Here is a 14,365-nt window from a genome sequence, read left to right on the forward strand (position 1 = left end):
GGTCCCTGGAATCCACACAGTAGAGGAGAGAACAGACGGCCAAAAGCTGTCCTGATCTGCACACACGTTCTATGGCACACACACCACCATGTTTTATAAAAAAGAAAGGGAAGCCAGGGATAGGTTTGGTAGAGGCTTGGTATGGGGGGTGGGGGACTGTGTCTGTGGGCCCATGCTGAGGCATCCCTCCCCCTGAGGGACCAGCCATACCATGGATATAGTATGGAATAGAGTTTATTTAGGGAATGAGGAGGGGAGTGGAAGGGGTAGTAGAGACAGAGAAAGGGGGAGGAGAGGTGGGGGGAATAGAAAGGGACAGAGAGGGAAGAGAGTGAGGGAGTGAGGAGGGGGCAAGCAGTCATTTTATAGTGAGTCAGGCATACCTGGCTGTTGCCAGGTAACTGTGGGGCAGAGCCTAGAAGGAATGCTAACACACACCCCAAGAATAAAAAACAATGTAACTTTAGGAAAACCAAATAAAAAAGAAAGGGCAGGTTGGCTGCCTTCGGTCTCTTTCTGAGCAGTACTTCCAGCTTCAGTAAGTATTTCCTATTATGTAATTAGTTGTCCTGTTGATAGGACTGATATTTTGATACCTATGAACTTTGTATAATGATCACACAGAGTAATTGGTAGGCCACCTCCTACATTTATCATTTCCTGATCAGCTGTAATCAATCACAAACATGGGTTTTTAGTTCAGTGCTCAGTATTGCTGACCTCGGAATACTACACTGTGTAAGAAGACTTAGTGATAGCCAGGCAGTAGTAGCGCAAGCCTTTAATCCCAGCACTTGGGAGGCAGAGGCAGGCAGATTTCTGAGTTCAAGCTCAGCCTGGTCTACAAAGTGAGTTCCAGGACAGCCAGGGCTACACAGAGAAACCCTGTCTCGGAGAAGAAAAAAAAAAAGAAGACTTAGTGATAAATTAGTCACTCAAAGGTAGCAAGTTTTGTTTGTGTTTTTAAAGATCTTTTGCATTTATTTATTGTGTGTGCAGTGGGAAGACTTAGGATTCAGACTTGGGACAAACAGCTGAGGTGCATGTTTTACAAACCAAAATGGACTTCATCTCCAGGTTCTCCCATTCTTCCAGCATCTCTTAGTCCCTACCTTGCACCTTGCATACCCACCTGACTCTCTCTCCCTCTTTGCATTCTCTCTCTCTCTCTCTCTCCCTCTCTTCATTCTCATTTATTCTCTCTCTCTCTCTCTCCCCCAGCACATGCACACTCTTTCTCTTTCTTTCCCCCCTCCCCTCTGTCTTCCTCCCCATGTCGACTTCCCTGGCCTCCTTCCTTGGGACCGGTGAACCGACCCAAGAGCGGCTTCCCCATAAACCTGCCTCTGAGTACTTCAATTTGGCTTGAATTGGCTCGTTTCACCAGCGGAGAATAACTTACCAGGATGCACGTGTGCCACAGCACACTTGTGGAAGTCAGAGAACGATTTAGGGGAGTTAATTCTCTTCTCCTAGCATTTGGGTTTTGGGAATGAAACTCTGATCATCAGATTTGGTGGCAAGTGATTTTGCCTGGTGAGCATTCATGCTAGGTAAACACGCTCCTATAGAGCAATATCCCTAACTGAAAGAGGAAATTGTTTAATTTACTTGTTATCGTGTTTCCAGGAAGGGCTCTTGTATGCCAGGTTGGACTCCAATTCACTCTGTAGCTAAGGATGACCTTGACTCATCTTCCAGCCCTGGTGAGTGCTAGAGTTAAACAGGTATGAACCACAGAAATTTGTTTTGATACTTTTTTAATCGTTAAATTCAAATAAGTGTATTTATTTTCTTTTTAAAGATTTCCCCTGATAAAACTCTTATAATTTCAGGAATACTGTGTATGTGTGTGTGTGTAATCTGGGCACAAGACCAATTTCTAAAGATGCTTGATATCTTAACCAAAGTTACCAGCGCAGCGCATATTCAGCGTCATCTCTGAGGTATTAAGAGTACAACCAGCCGGGCGTGGTGGCGCACGCCTTTAATCCCAGCACTCGGGAGGCAGAGGCAGGCGGATTTCTGAGTTCGAGGCCAGCCTGGTCTACAAAGTGAGTGCCAGGACAGTCAGGGCTACACAGAGAAACCCTGTCTCAAAAAACACAACCAAACCATTCATAAATTTGTGTTTGGGGCCATGCTTAAACTATTCCTCTGGAACTCTCTCTCCTGTGCGTAGATGTGATCAAAAAGGTCCAGGGATCTACTTGCATCTCTGCTTTTCGTGTGGTAATGTGTTGCTAAGGGTGCACATTTTATTTCGGCTCTTAAAATTAATCTATCAATCATCTACAACTACTGTGAGTGTGTCTTATTTTTTAGTAAACTGGAACGGAGACATATGGTTTAAATCGTTGCTTTTCCTTGGGAGAGGAAATTCCGTATCTCCCTGCATTTGTTAGCGTATCTATTTTCTATTTAATTCAGTTGAATCCTTCAGCTTCTGGCGGTTACGCGGCTGTCCCGCCCCCATCCATTGGCTGCCTCGGGCAGGCGCGCTCTTGATTGGCTGCCGCTCGCCAAGCCCCCGCCGTCCCTCAGAGTTGGCGGGAAACCGGCGGTTGCGCAGCATGGCGGCTGCGGCGTCCGAGTCGCTGTCCTCGGGTGGTCCCGGGGCCGTGAGGCTGCCGCGCTCGCCGCCACTCAAGGTACTGGCAGGACAGCTGCGGCGGCACGCAGAGGGTGGCCCGGGCGCGTGGCGGCTGTCGCGGGCGGCGGTGGGCCGCGCTCCGCTGGAGCTGGTGGCCGTGTGGATGCAGGGTACCGTGCTGGCGGCGGAAGGCGGCCAGGCCCGGCTGCGCGACCCGAGCGGAACCTTCTCTGTGCGCGGCCTGGAGCGCGTACCACGCGGCCGGCCCTGCCTGCTCCCAGGTAACGTGGGCGGGACCGGCTCTGCAGGTCCTCCCCGGGGCGGGGCGGGGCGGGGCGGGGCGGTCCCACCTCCAGGCTCTATCCCTCCTTCCTGGCCCAGCCCCTGTCAAGTGACTCCCCACCCATCCTCTTGGATGACAGCAACACCTGTCCCCGCATTCCAAGTTGTAGGTTCCAGCCGGGCATGGAGGTACACATCTTCCATCCCAATACTAGGAGTCTGAGGCAGGAGGATGGCAACGTTCAAAGCCTGACTGAGCTACGAAGTGAGTTTAAGGCCAACGTAGGCAACTCAGTGAGAGCCTGTTTCAGAACAAAAAGTAAAGAGGGCCTGGGGTGGGAGCACTTCCCAACATTGATGAGTCGTTGGATTTAACCCAGACAGCGAGAATAGTAAACAAGTAAAATCTATTAAAATGCCTGTAGGTTCCCGAGGCTATCCCAGCCTTCCCAGTTTTGAGCCTTGGAATTCTGTGTCACAGCTCTCTCCCTGTAGATGTTTTTCATTTTTCCCCGTATGTTTTGAAAATAATTTCTCAGGAAGTGTCTGCTTGTCTCTCTCTCTCTCTCTCTCTCTCTCTCTCTCTCTCTGTGTGTGTGTGTGTGTGTGTTTTTAGGCAGTGTCTAGCCTAGACTGACCTAAAATTCCTTGTGTAGCTTGGACACCCAGGCTTCCTGCTTCCATCTCCTGAGTGCTAGGATTCTAGGCATATGCCACTCCATCCACTCCATCTAGTTCATACGCTGCTGGGAATCAAACTGGGGGCTTTGTGCATGCTACGCAAGCAATCCCAGCCTAAGTCTGTACTTTTTTTTTTTTTTTTTTTTTTTTTGAGACAAGGTTTCTCTGTATAGCCCTGGCTGTCCTGGAACTCACTTTGTAGACCAGGCTGACCTCGAACTCAGAAATCCACCTGCCTCTGCCTCCCGAGTGCTGGGATTAAAGGCATGCGCCACCAATGCCCGGCAGGTTTTCTGATTCTTGAGAGTTGTTTCTAATACCTAAGGAGATGCCGATATTGCAGAGTTTGAGGCTGCCCTTTGAGCTACTGCAGTTCTTACTGTGGTTCTGATGGCTTGACTCTAGCATCTGGTCCAATGCCTGGCACTTGTGTGTTCTGAGAAGCAGATGTTCTGAGACAGGCATCAGGTACCTGGAGCCTCATCTCATTAGGAAGGCTGTCAGGTAAACACATATCATACGCAGGGCCTCGTGAACTGCGTGGTTGCACCTGTGACCCAGATAGACAAGGCCTGCCTATACTTGACTCTGCAGCTTCAACACAGGCTTCAGGAGACTTCTAAAGGAAGCCTACAGATTCAGCAGGCCTGCCTTTCCATGGCTTCCTTCTCTGTAAAATCAGCCCTGCCTCTCTAAAGAATGCTTCCTGCTCAGAAAGTCTTGAATTCTGTCTAGAGGCAGAGTCAGGGTCTCTGACCTAGGCTATTCTTTTTTTATTTTATTTTTTTCCAAGACAGGGTTTCTCTGTGTAACCCTGGCTGTCCTGGAACTCACTCTGTAAACCAGGCTGGCCTCAAACTCAGAAATCCGCCTGCCTCTGCCTCCCAAATGTTTTACATTTTGACATGTCTACAAAAAAATCCTGATGTATGAAATGTATATGCAGTTTGAAATCAGCATCTACAAAGTGAAGTTTTATTGGCCTGAAATGCTTTTGTAATTTGCAAAAGGTTAGGGTCACTGTACTGACATGGTTTAGCAGTTGTGACAGCGATCGATCCTGTGACCCCCAAAAGCCTGAGTTCTGTAGTCTGCTCCCTTACAGAAAAAGTTGACTGCCCTTGATCTTAGCTTTGACTTTGCTTAAATTCCATGTTGTTTGGTGTCCCAGCCCAGGCAATGTCCCTTGAAGACAGCTTTGAACAGTGTCTCAAGCCTAGTACCAACACTGGAATAAGCCTGCCATCTAGCAGATGTCCCTGGGTTGGACTGAAGCTACTGGCCTCACCCTCTAGCCTGTATGCCCAGGGCCAGGGCCAGGGCCTGTGCTGTTTCTTCTTGCTCATGAATCATCTCAGGTGCAGCCAGGGATGTCCACAAGGCACCGTTGTAGACGTGAGCCCGGGGTGCATGTGCACGGGGTGATGACAGCACTTTTTCTTGAGTGTTGCTCATGGTGCCTGCCTCAGTGTTAGTCAGGTAGAAAGCAAAATCCTACTATGTGCTGCCACTGCTGGCCTCAGGAAACCTGGACCCAAACCACAGAGCATAAAGAGACTTTTTCATTCATCTAGCTTGTTGGTTCATCTGGTATTTATTTGGGGACAGTAGATAGAGAAATAGGCACAGGAGAAGGATACATGTTCAAGGCTCAAGGAGGTCAGGGAAGGCTTCCTGGAGGAGACAGCCCTGAAGGCTGTCTTGTAGTTATCTGTAGGAACTAACTCTCTTGGGAACTCTTGACATCCTGTGTCTGTGTATGGTGGTGGATTGTCTAGCTCCTTGAACAGCATGGGCAAAGGCCAGGAGGTGGGGAACAGAGCACCATGGGCAGTATTGAAAGGCTGAGTTTGGGAAGGACCTGCCCACACTGAGTGATCTCGATGGCTGCTGGCCTGCTGCTGCCCTGCCCCTGCCCTGTCTCTAGGGCATCCAGCAGTTCCTCTCCAGGCTCTGAAGATACAGGTGAAGTTGGTGACTCTGCCCTCTAGATCTCATTCTGCAGAGGGCTCAGTGTAGCTTAGGCTGTGCTGCTATGGGGGAGGCTCTTAGGCAGAAGGAGCTGCTGTCATTGGTTGGGAGGAGACAGTCAGGCCAGAGCAGTCCCTATAGGAGCCGGTGAAGGCTTGATCTCAGGCAGGGTCCTGTGGGGAAGGAGAAATGGAGAACACCACAGACAGCTGCCTGGAGGGGAATACAGGTGGGAGGGCTCAGTGTGTCAGCAGGAAGTGTCTCCTGCCTCCAAGCTCCCTAGAGCAGTTCTGTTAGCCTCCTCACCTGGTCTTCAGCCCTGTAACTCTAAAGGTTTTGTTTTCACCAGTTGGGGCCACATCCAGAGGACAGCCAATATGGGACCTGGAGTTAGGTCCAGAGATCCCCATGTGAACCCTGACTCCTTTCAGTTGACGCTCTGGCCTTGTGTGCAAGCTCGTTCGTGCTGGTGGAATGAGCCGGGCGTGTAGGGCACTGGCTGCATGCCTTTCCTGCTGTGACAAGGGACTTTCTACACAATTGCATTTTGTGTGGTTTATGACTAGCCAAGTTGCGCTTTCAAGGAGAGGCACTTCCCCTGGGGAATGGGAAGTTGTGGTTAATAATATGTCAGACTATCCTAGTGGCAGTCTTTTCTTCTGTTGATTTCCTTGTGTGCCCAGTGTTGCTTGGGATAAAGTTTGAGGTGGCAGGGACTGGAACAACAGCACAGTGTGTTGTGGGTGGTGGTGGTGGTGGGTTGGCAGCGAGGAGGGAAAATTGGATTTACATTTTCGGCTGTCAGGAAGTGACTTTGCAGGAGTGCCTGACTTGTGAACAGAGACCAGTCTCTTACTCTTGTGTTGAGCAATGAACGGGGCTGAGAGCAAGCTTGGGTTTTCTGCCCCCGCCTGGGGCACTGCGACTAATTATAACTCAATGGGATCCTGAGTTGCTTGCGTTCCTGGAGCCTGACTTCAGAGTGAGCCTGCCTATTGTGTTTGGCATATGAAAAGCAGATGCCAACAAGTTTCAGGCATCACCCTCCAGGTTAACCGCTAATCTCATTGTTGATCTATGCATCTGTTTTGATCCTTGACTGCCTTTGTTTTGGTGTCTACTGTCAGGATTATGTTAATGCGCGCATCATCTTGTGGGGGGTGAGCTCGCACATGCCTGTGTATTAGAGGCCAGAAGTCACATCAAATGATTGGTCTCTATTTTTTGAAACAGGGTCTTTTACTAAACCAGAAGCTCAGTGGCTGGGCTAGGATGCTTGGGCATAGAGCCCCAAGGATCGTCCTGTCTTCCTTTCGTTAACACTGATCACATACATATGCGTACCACCCTGCCATGCTTTTTCTGCATGGATGCTGGGCCTCTGAACTCAGGTCCACAAGCTTTGGCAAGCCCTTTACCAACCAGGCCTGAGCTTTGCCTCCAAGCTTCATCTCCCCAGCCCTAGACAAGGTTTCTGTCTCGAGCTTCCTTCTCTGATAAAGGCCCGAGGTCGGGGTCTCTGTTGGTTTTCCGAACCACCTGTCTTGTTGGTATGAACATCATCACGTCCTTCTCTTCTCTTCCCAGGAAAATATGTGATGGTGATGGGGGTGGTTCAGGCCTGCAGTCCTGAGCCCTGCCTGCAGGCCGTGAAGATGACGGATCTTTCTGACAATCCTGTCCACGAAAGCATGTGGGAGCTGGAGGTGGAAGACTTGCACAGGAGCATTCCTTAGCGCTGGGACCCTCTAAGAACAGTTTACCCCCATATGGGTCTCGGGAACATCACAAAAGTTTCTTGAAGAGATTCGGGCTTTGGTTGAGCCAGCCATCTGGACCCTGGGAGCTGGATCCTCAGTTGTCTAAGCCACTCCTCCCTGCCTCCCTGCTGCTGCTGCTGCTAAGCATATGCCCCCCTTTGTCACTTACGTGAGTGTGTGTGTGTGTGTGTGTGTGTGTGTGTGTGTGCATGTGTGTGTTCCTTTCTCTTGCTGAAGCTCATAGAAAGCTCATGTTGTCATTTCCTGGTTCTTCAAACGATAACACTTTCTCCTTGACCATACCTCTGAATTTCAGTTGTTGCCAGTGGATTAAAATTACAGACGTGAGGACAGAATGGCGTAGTGACCTGCCTCCCATCACCAGCTATTGCCAACTTGTAGGGGCAGGTACCAGCCCCTTGCTGACAGCTTGCTCTCACATTCGGTGTGCTCCTTCCTCATTCTGAAGCTGAGGCCAGCTGTTGAGAATGGTGGGAATTCTCACAATTCTCTGTTGAACTTAAAAATCCAACATGGACACAGACTTTTCAAGCACTTCTGCTTCAAAACTGTTGTGGAGGGACATCCAAAGTGGAACAGCCTGTAGGCTTAGAGTCCTGACCTCCTTTTTGTATGAAACGCCTTTCTGTTGGGGTTGTATCCCTGTTGGGTTTGGCTTTCTCCTGACAACCCAGCCTAGATTCCTATTTGGATGGCAAAGACCCAGCAGTCCATCTTATGTTACAGTCTTGCTGTAGGACTCTTCCTAGTAACATTTTTGTTTTGTTTTGTTTTGTTTTGTTTTTTTTTCGAGACAGGGTTTCTCTGTATAGCCCTGGCTGTCCTGGAACTCACTTAGTAGACCAGGCTGGCCTCGAACCTAGAAATCCGCCTGCCTCTGCCTCCCGAGTGCTGGGATTAAAGGTGTGCGCCACCACGCCCGGCCCTAGTAACATTTCTTTTTTTTTTTTTTTTTAAAGATTTATTTATTTATTATATGTAAGTACACTGTAGCTGTCTTCAGACACTCCAGAAGAGGGCGCCAGATCTCGTTACGGATGGTTGTGAGCCACCATGTGGTTGCTGGGATTTGAACTCTGGACCTTTGGAAGAGCAGTCGGGTGCTCTTACCCACTGAGCCATCTCACCAGCCCCCTCCTAGTAACATTTCTGTATGGTGTAGTTTTTTAAAAGTAAGCCCTACTATCTGTTTGTCTTAAAGACTGGGTCTTTCTTATATAGCTCAGGTAGTCTCCGGCTCATGCCCCTCCCTCCCCTCCCCTCCCCTCCAGCCTGTTGAGATTAGGGGTGTGCACTACTGCCTCTGCAGTGCTGGAGATGGAGCCCAGGGCTTCCTGCAAGCTAAGCAAACACTGTATTACTGAGCCACGTTTCCAGCCTAAAATGTTGATTTATTAAGACAGTTTTAGGTTTTTGGAAAGAATGAACAGAAAGTGTTTCCATAGCACCATTGAAGCGGAGGCTGTGTATGTGTTAAGCAAACACATGAGCTAGATAATGAGCTAGAGCCCCAGCTCTTGTGTCTTCAAGGCTAGCCAGATGTGGCAGGCCTCCTGCCTCAGCCTCCAGAGTGTGGCCCACACCTCACACTTGGCCCCCACGCCCAGCCTCACCTGGATTGCCATGAGCATCAGGTGGTACTTGTCACCAGAAAAGCTAAGGAGTCACCTGGCAGGAGATGGACGTCGAGGGACGAGAGAGGATGAGGACTGAGGTGATCTAGACCTGCCTCCTTCCTGCCCTCCACCCCTAGAAAAAGCATCGAGGCCTTGAGCCCAGTTTGTAGCTCAGGCCAACCTCAGATTTCCCATCTTCCCGCCTCTGGTTAACTGGCATTGCAGGCCTGCTCCTCCAGCCTGCTTACATGGACGCCTTTAAAAAAAAGATTTTTTTCTTTAGTTATGTGTTCGTGGGGTGCTTTGGAGCCCAGGAGAGAGTGTTGATAAATAAACTTTATCATTTACCAGCCCCATGCCAGGCAGCTCACAGCTTCTCTAACTCCCTGTAGTTCCTAGGCATCCTACGCCGCCTTCTGGCCCCTGGAAAACCCTCACAACCTAGCATATAGACTTCAAATAAATACTTAAAAAAAATAAGTCCTAAAAAATAAAGAGAGCCGGGGGTGGTGGCGCACGCCTTTAATCCCAGCACTTGGGAGGCAGAAGCAGGCAGATTTCTGAGTTCGAGGCCAGACTGGTCTACAAAGTGAGTGCCAGGGCTACACAGAGAAACCCTGTCTCGAAAAAACCATAAATAAACAAACAAACAAACAAATAAAGAGGGTTTAAGAACAGTAGTAATGAATGGTGCTGGGGTTGGACCACGGGGTCCCCAGGGTCTCACACATGCCAGAGTAGCACTCGACCAGCTAGCCTCCTCTGACCTTTAAACTGACGCCTGTTGTGCTGGGAGGATGGTGCCCTACAATCCCACGTAAAGACTACCAGCTGATTCATCTTTCTTCCAGCCAGCCAGCCAGCCAGCCAGTGGTAGTCAGTCTCTCAGGCCTTCCCTTCTTCCTTCCCTCCCCTCCTCACCCTGCCTTTCCCACCCTACCTTTTCAGGCAGTGTCTCTAGTTCAGACTGGCCTTGAACTTGGGCTTTCCTGGAACTCATTATGTAGAGCAGATGAGTGCTGTGTTAAAGGTGCTAACATTTTCTTTTAAAGGAAGGCCAAGTTGAAAAGTGATCAGGGTTTGACTGCTGAACCATTCATTTTTTAGGTCTATTTTTATTTGTGTGTGTGTGAGTCTAAAAGAGGACCTTGGAATCTTGAGCTGGGGTTACAGCAGGTCTGAGCATCCCTGTGTGGGTTCTGGGAACCAAACTCGGGTCCTCTGGAAGAGCAGCAAGTGCTCTTGATTGCTGAGCCATCTCTCCAGCTCCAATGTATGTTGTTTGAGCCTCAGAAAAATTGCCAAAATAGTGCAGCTGTTTATATTTTTATTTGCATATTTATTTACATGTGAGGCATGGTCTCTGTAGCCCAGTCTGTCCTGGAACTCCTGATCCTCCTGCCTCAGCTTCCTGAGTATTGAGATCACAGGTGTGCGCCATTAAGCTTGGTTTATGCAGTATTGGGGCTCAAACCGAGGATGTCTTAAATTATAGACATACCAGGTTCCTATCATGAATCTTACATTAGTATGGTATGGATGTTAAAATTAATTAACAAACTAACTAATGAACAAATACTGAAAAGTTAGTAACCAAATTTATAGTTTGTTCTGGTTTCTTTATTCATTTTCCCCAGGATTCCACATTCTACTTGGTCGTCGTGTCTCCTTAAGGTCTCCCTTGTCTGGGACAGTTGATCAGTTGCTTTTGATTGCAACTTAATTTAATATTTAATAAACAGACACACAGGTACACACAGTATACACACACACACACCCATGTGCACACACACACACAATTTTTCAGTCCTGGAGATAGAGCCCAGGGCCTCTTGCATGCTGGGCAGACTCTACTGCTGAGCTATACCTTAGGTCTCAAATTAATTAATTTTGAGGCATCTTCTCATGTTCCAGGCTAGCCTCAAAGTCACTGTGCAGTTATGCATGATCATGAAGCCCAGCTCCTCCTGCCTGCACTTCCCTGGTGCTGCGATTGCAGGTGTGCACCCCGACACCTAGTCCTTGTGGGTCTGGGGATCAAACTCAAGGCCTGGTTCCTGCATGTTAGGCGATCTGCTACTTGAGCCCCAGTCTGAAATTTAATTTTGATGCAGGCCTCAGGATCTCTGCTACAGGATTCTTAGTAAAATGGTGTCCCCCAAACTGTTTTACCCCAGAGTAGCTGTTGAGCTGTGTGTGGCACAAGCCTACTTTTCCACTGGAGAACTGAAGCTGCTGACAGCTTCCCAGCCATGTCCTCATGTAACTCCTGGTGAAACACCCCATAGAAAAGTGCAGTCTGGCTGGAGGTCAAGGCGGTGGGGGGAGGGGCGGCGCAAACGGCAGTGGGCAGTGGCTGTCGGCTGCCTCTCCAGCACAGAACTGAGCCTGTGGTTTCTCTGTACATTCAGAACTCTCACTATTGGGGGCTGCTGTTTCCTCCCTGACAGCGCCAAATGAAAATGCATCCGGAGGCTTCAGTTCTCAGCTGCCAAATCAAAGTCAGTTTATCAGTGAGCACCCGCCAGACCGCGGCTCTGGCGGCAGCCTGTGTGCCCTCCCCACTCAGCTTCCTCTTTGAAATGCTCTTTTCTAAGAACTGAGAATAAGCAACCTAGGCCGTGACTTCACTTTTCTCGGAACTGCTTTACATTATATATATTTTAAAAATTCGAAACCATCACTTAGCTGGTTTTGGATCGCCTGAGTTCCCTAATTCTTTCTGTTGCATGTTCTTGTAAAGCTGAAGTTTTACCGCAAAATTCTGCAGGAGGGGAAAGAAGGGCTGTGTGAAATAGGGGAGTGTCTGTCTGCCGTGTTTTCGTTGGCTTGTGTGTGATTTAATGATTAAAGAGAAAAAGAAACCAGAGGATATGCTGTGCGGAGTCGGGGATTAGCTCTGAGTTCTGTCTGTCTGGCCAGCCAGGGTTAATGCTGGGTAGTTCTCCAGTTTGATGATCAGCTAGCTGCCTCTTGAAAGGATAAGAGGGAGTCTGGGTATGAGGGTGCACACCTGTAATCCTGACATTCTGGAGGGGAAGGCCACTCAGGGCCATAATGTGGGTTCCAGGTCCTTTGTTGACAAGCCCCTATGTAAAGAGGAGGAGGGTGGTCAAGGGCCGTGTATAGTGTGGAGTGCTTGTTTGGCATGAACAAAACCCTGAGTTTGATCCTCGAATCTCAGCACTATGGAATTGGAGAATCAGAAGTTCAAAGTCGCCATGGGCTACATAGCAAGCCTGGGCCAACCTGGGCTACAGGAGACACTGTCTTGTTTTTGTTTTTGTTTTGTTTTGTTTTTCGAGACAGGGTTTCTCTGTATAGCCCTGGCTGTCCTGGAACTCACTTTGTAGACCAGGCTGGCCTTGAACTCAGAAATCAGCCTGCCTCTGCCTCCCGAGTGCTGGGATTAAAGGCATGCACCACAGGAGACACTGTCTTAAAACAAAACAAAACAAACAAACAAAAACAGGTTTGAGGACAGCCAGGGCTACACATAGAAACCCTGTCTCGAAAAACCGAAAAGTAAAAAACAGGATGGGGGAGAAGGAGTGGATATGTCTTTAGTCACAGTTAGCCACAGTGACCTACATCAAGCAAATAGCTTTGAGCCTGTGTCTGAAGACACTGTTCAGGGGCTCCCACCTTGTCACACTGTGGGCTAGTTCTGGTTCCACCATCCCCTGCCTGACCTGGGGTTTGAAGGTCAGCCTTCAAGGTGGAGACTTCGAAGTGGTCCTTCCTTCAAAGGATGCTGCTGGTAGGCTCTTGGGAAATGAAGTTTGCCACTCCCCCTTCTGAGTGGGGAGGTCTCAATGTTGTTTTAGAATCCTTGCTTCGAATCTCTGTCCTCCGGGGACTCACATCACACACACACACACACACACACACACACACACACACAGTAAGCTGTAGGAGTTTCAGGTTGAAGACAGAAGCCACAGAGTAAAGGCACAGTGCTCAGGAGCCTTGGCATTTGAGGGCTTTAAAGCTTCTATTTAGTTAGCTAGTTGTCTGTGTGTGTGTGTGTGAGTGTGTGAGTGTATAGGTGGACATTTGCTGTGGCATGAGTGTATAAATCAGAGGATAAATAGTGGGAGTTGAATTTTGATTTCTACCAGGTGGGACACAAGGTTCAAACTCAGGTCTTTGGGCTCGGTGCTAAGTGCCTTTATCCTCAGAGCCATCTTGTTGGCCTGGGTTTGAGTTTTTATTGTTATTGTGATTTTTGTTTGTTTGTATTTTGTTACTTTTTAAGATTTATTTGTGTGTGTGCCCCCGTGCATAAGCATGAGGTAACTGTGTGAAGGTAGAGGACTGCTTTCAGTAAACCATTCTCTCCACTGTGGGTCCAGAGGACTGAGTGTACTGCAGTTGACCCCTACAGCAAGTGCTTTTACCCATTGAGCCCTCTCGTCCATTTGTGAGGCAGTTTCTCATAGCTCCTGTTGTCCTGGTGGCCTTGGCAATCCTCCTGCACCCTGGATCGCAGCTGTGTTCTTCTGCCTGGTTCTTGTATGCTGGAGATTAACCCAGAGCTTTATGCATGGTGGACAGACACCCCACCAACTGAGCTGTGTCTCCGGTGCAGGTTTTTTTGTTTTTCCCTTGTTTCTCCTTTTCAGACAGGGTCTCACTACGTAGTCCAAGCTGCCCTTGATTCTCTTCCCTCAGCTCCTGAAGTATGTACTACTGTGCCAGCATTTTGGATCCCTTGCAGGTGCTGGCATGAAGGCAGGAAAATACTCTTCAGAGAGGAAAGATCTGGACGTATAAAAGGGCCATGGCAAAGAGCAAGTGCTGGGACAGCGACTTCCTCGATAAAGACACCAGCACAATTGCATACTTGGTTTGCGCTGAGCATCCTTTACCTAAGAGGTGTGTCTGCTCGCCTTGCATTGCCCCAGCAGGCCACAGGGGCAAGCCATGAGCTAGTAGGTGCCTGGTGGTGTTAGGGACAGTGTTCTTCAGAGCCAGCACCTTAATTCTTCCCTGTTGGCTCCTTGGGACAGCTCTAGAGTGGAGTATAGCGCCCCCTGCTGCTTGGCCTGGGTCTGGTCTGAGCCCTAGGGAATGGGATGAGAGCCAGAGATCACAGAATGAAAAGCCACAAAATGAAGCAAAGGAACAAAAAGGGCCACAAGAAATTTCACAGCCAACCACCCTGGGAGTTCTGCTCATTGTGGCCAGACAGGTGGGGGCAGAGTGGGGGAGGTTTGAACACCAGATGGGTTTCAATGGACTTGACATTCAACTCTAGTCCCTTTTATTAAGTGACTCACCTTGGGTGAGTCTCTTCATCTTTCTGAGCTCTTTAGGCTTTTTAGGCTGTTTAGGTCACTATGTAGAAGTTTAACTGAAACTCCTGAAGTAGCCCAGGTTATCCTCCAACTTGCAAAGATTGTCCTGCCTCTGCCTCTCAACTGCACCACCATGCCCAA

The 14,365-nt window shown here is 49.0% G+C and overlaps 1 protein-coding gene across 1 annotated transcript; it reads left to right on the plus strand.

The window, feature by feature from the left end:
- The first annotated feature begins 2,560 nt into the window (after positions 1 to 2,560).
- On the plus strand, positions 2,561 to 7,628 carry Rmi2 (RecQ mediated genome instability 2). The gene is made up of 2 exons (XM_021184376.2): positions 2,561 to 2,874; positions 7,115 to 7,628. The coding sequence occupies exons 1-2, from the start codon at positions 2,574 to 2,576 to the stop codon at positions 7,261 to 7,263; spliced, it is 450 nt and encodes a 149-aa protein (XP_021040035.1). The 5' UTR covers positions 2,561 to 2,573; the 3' UTR covers positions 7,264 to 7,628.
- The last annotated feature ends 6,737 nt before the right edge of the window (positions 7,629 to 14,365 follow it).

This window comes from Mus caroli, unplaced genomic scaffold, assembly GCF_978045245.1.
Source record: "Mus caroli unplaced genomic scaffold, Mus_caroli_1 scaffold_17, whole genome shotgun sequence".
NCBI classification, from domain to species: domain Eukaryota; kingdom Metazoa; phylum Chordata; class Mammalia; order Rodentia; family Muridae; genus Mus; species Mus caroli.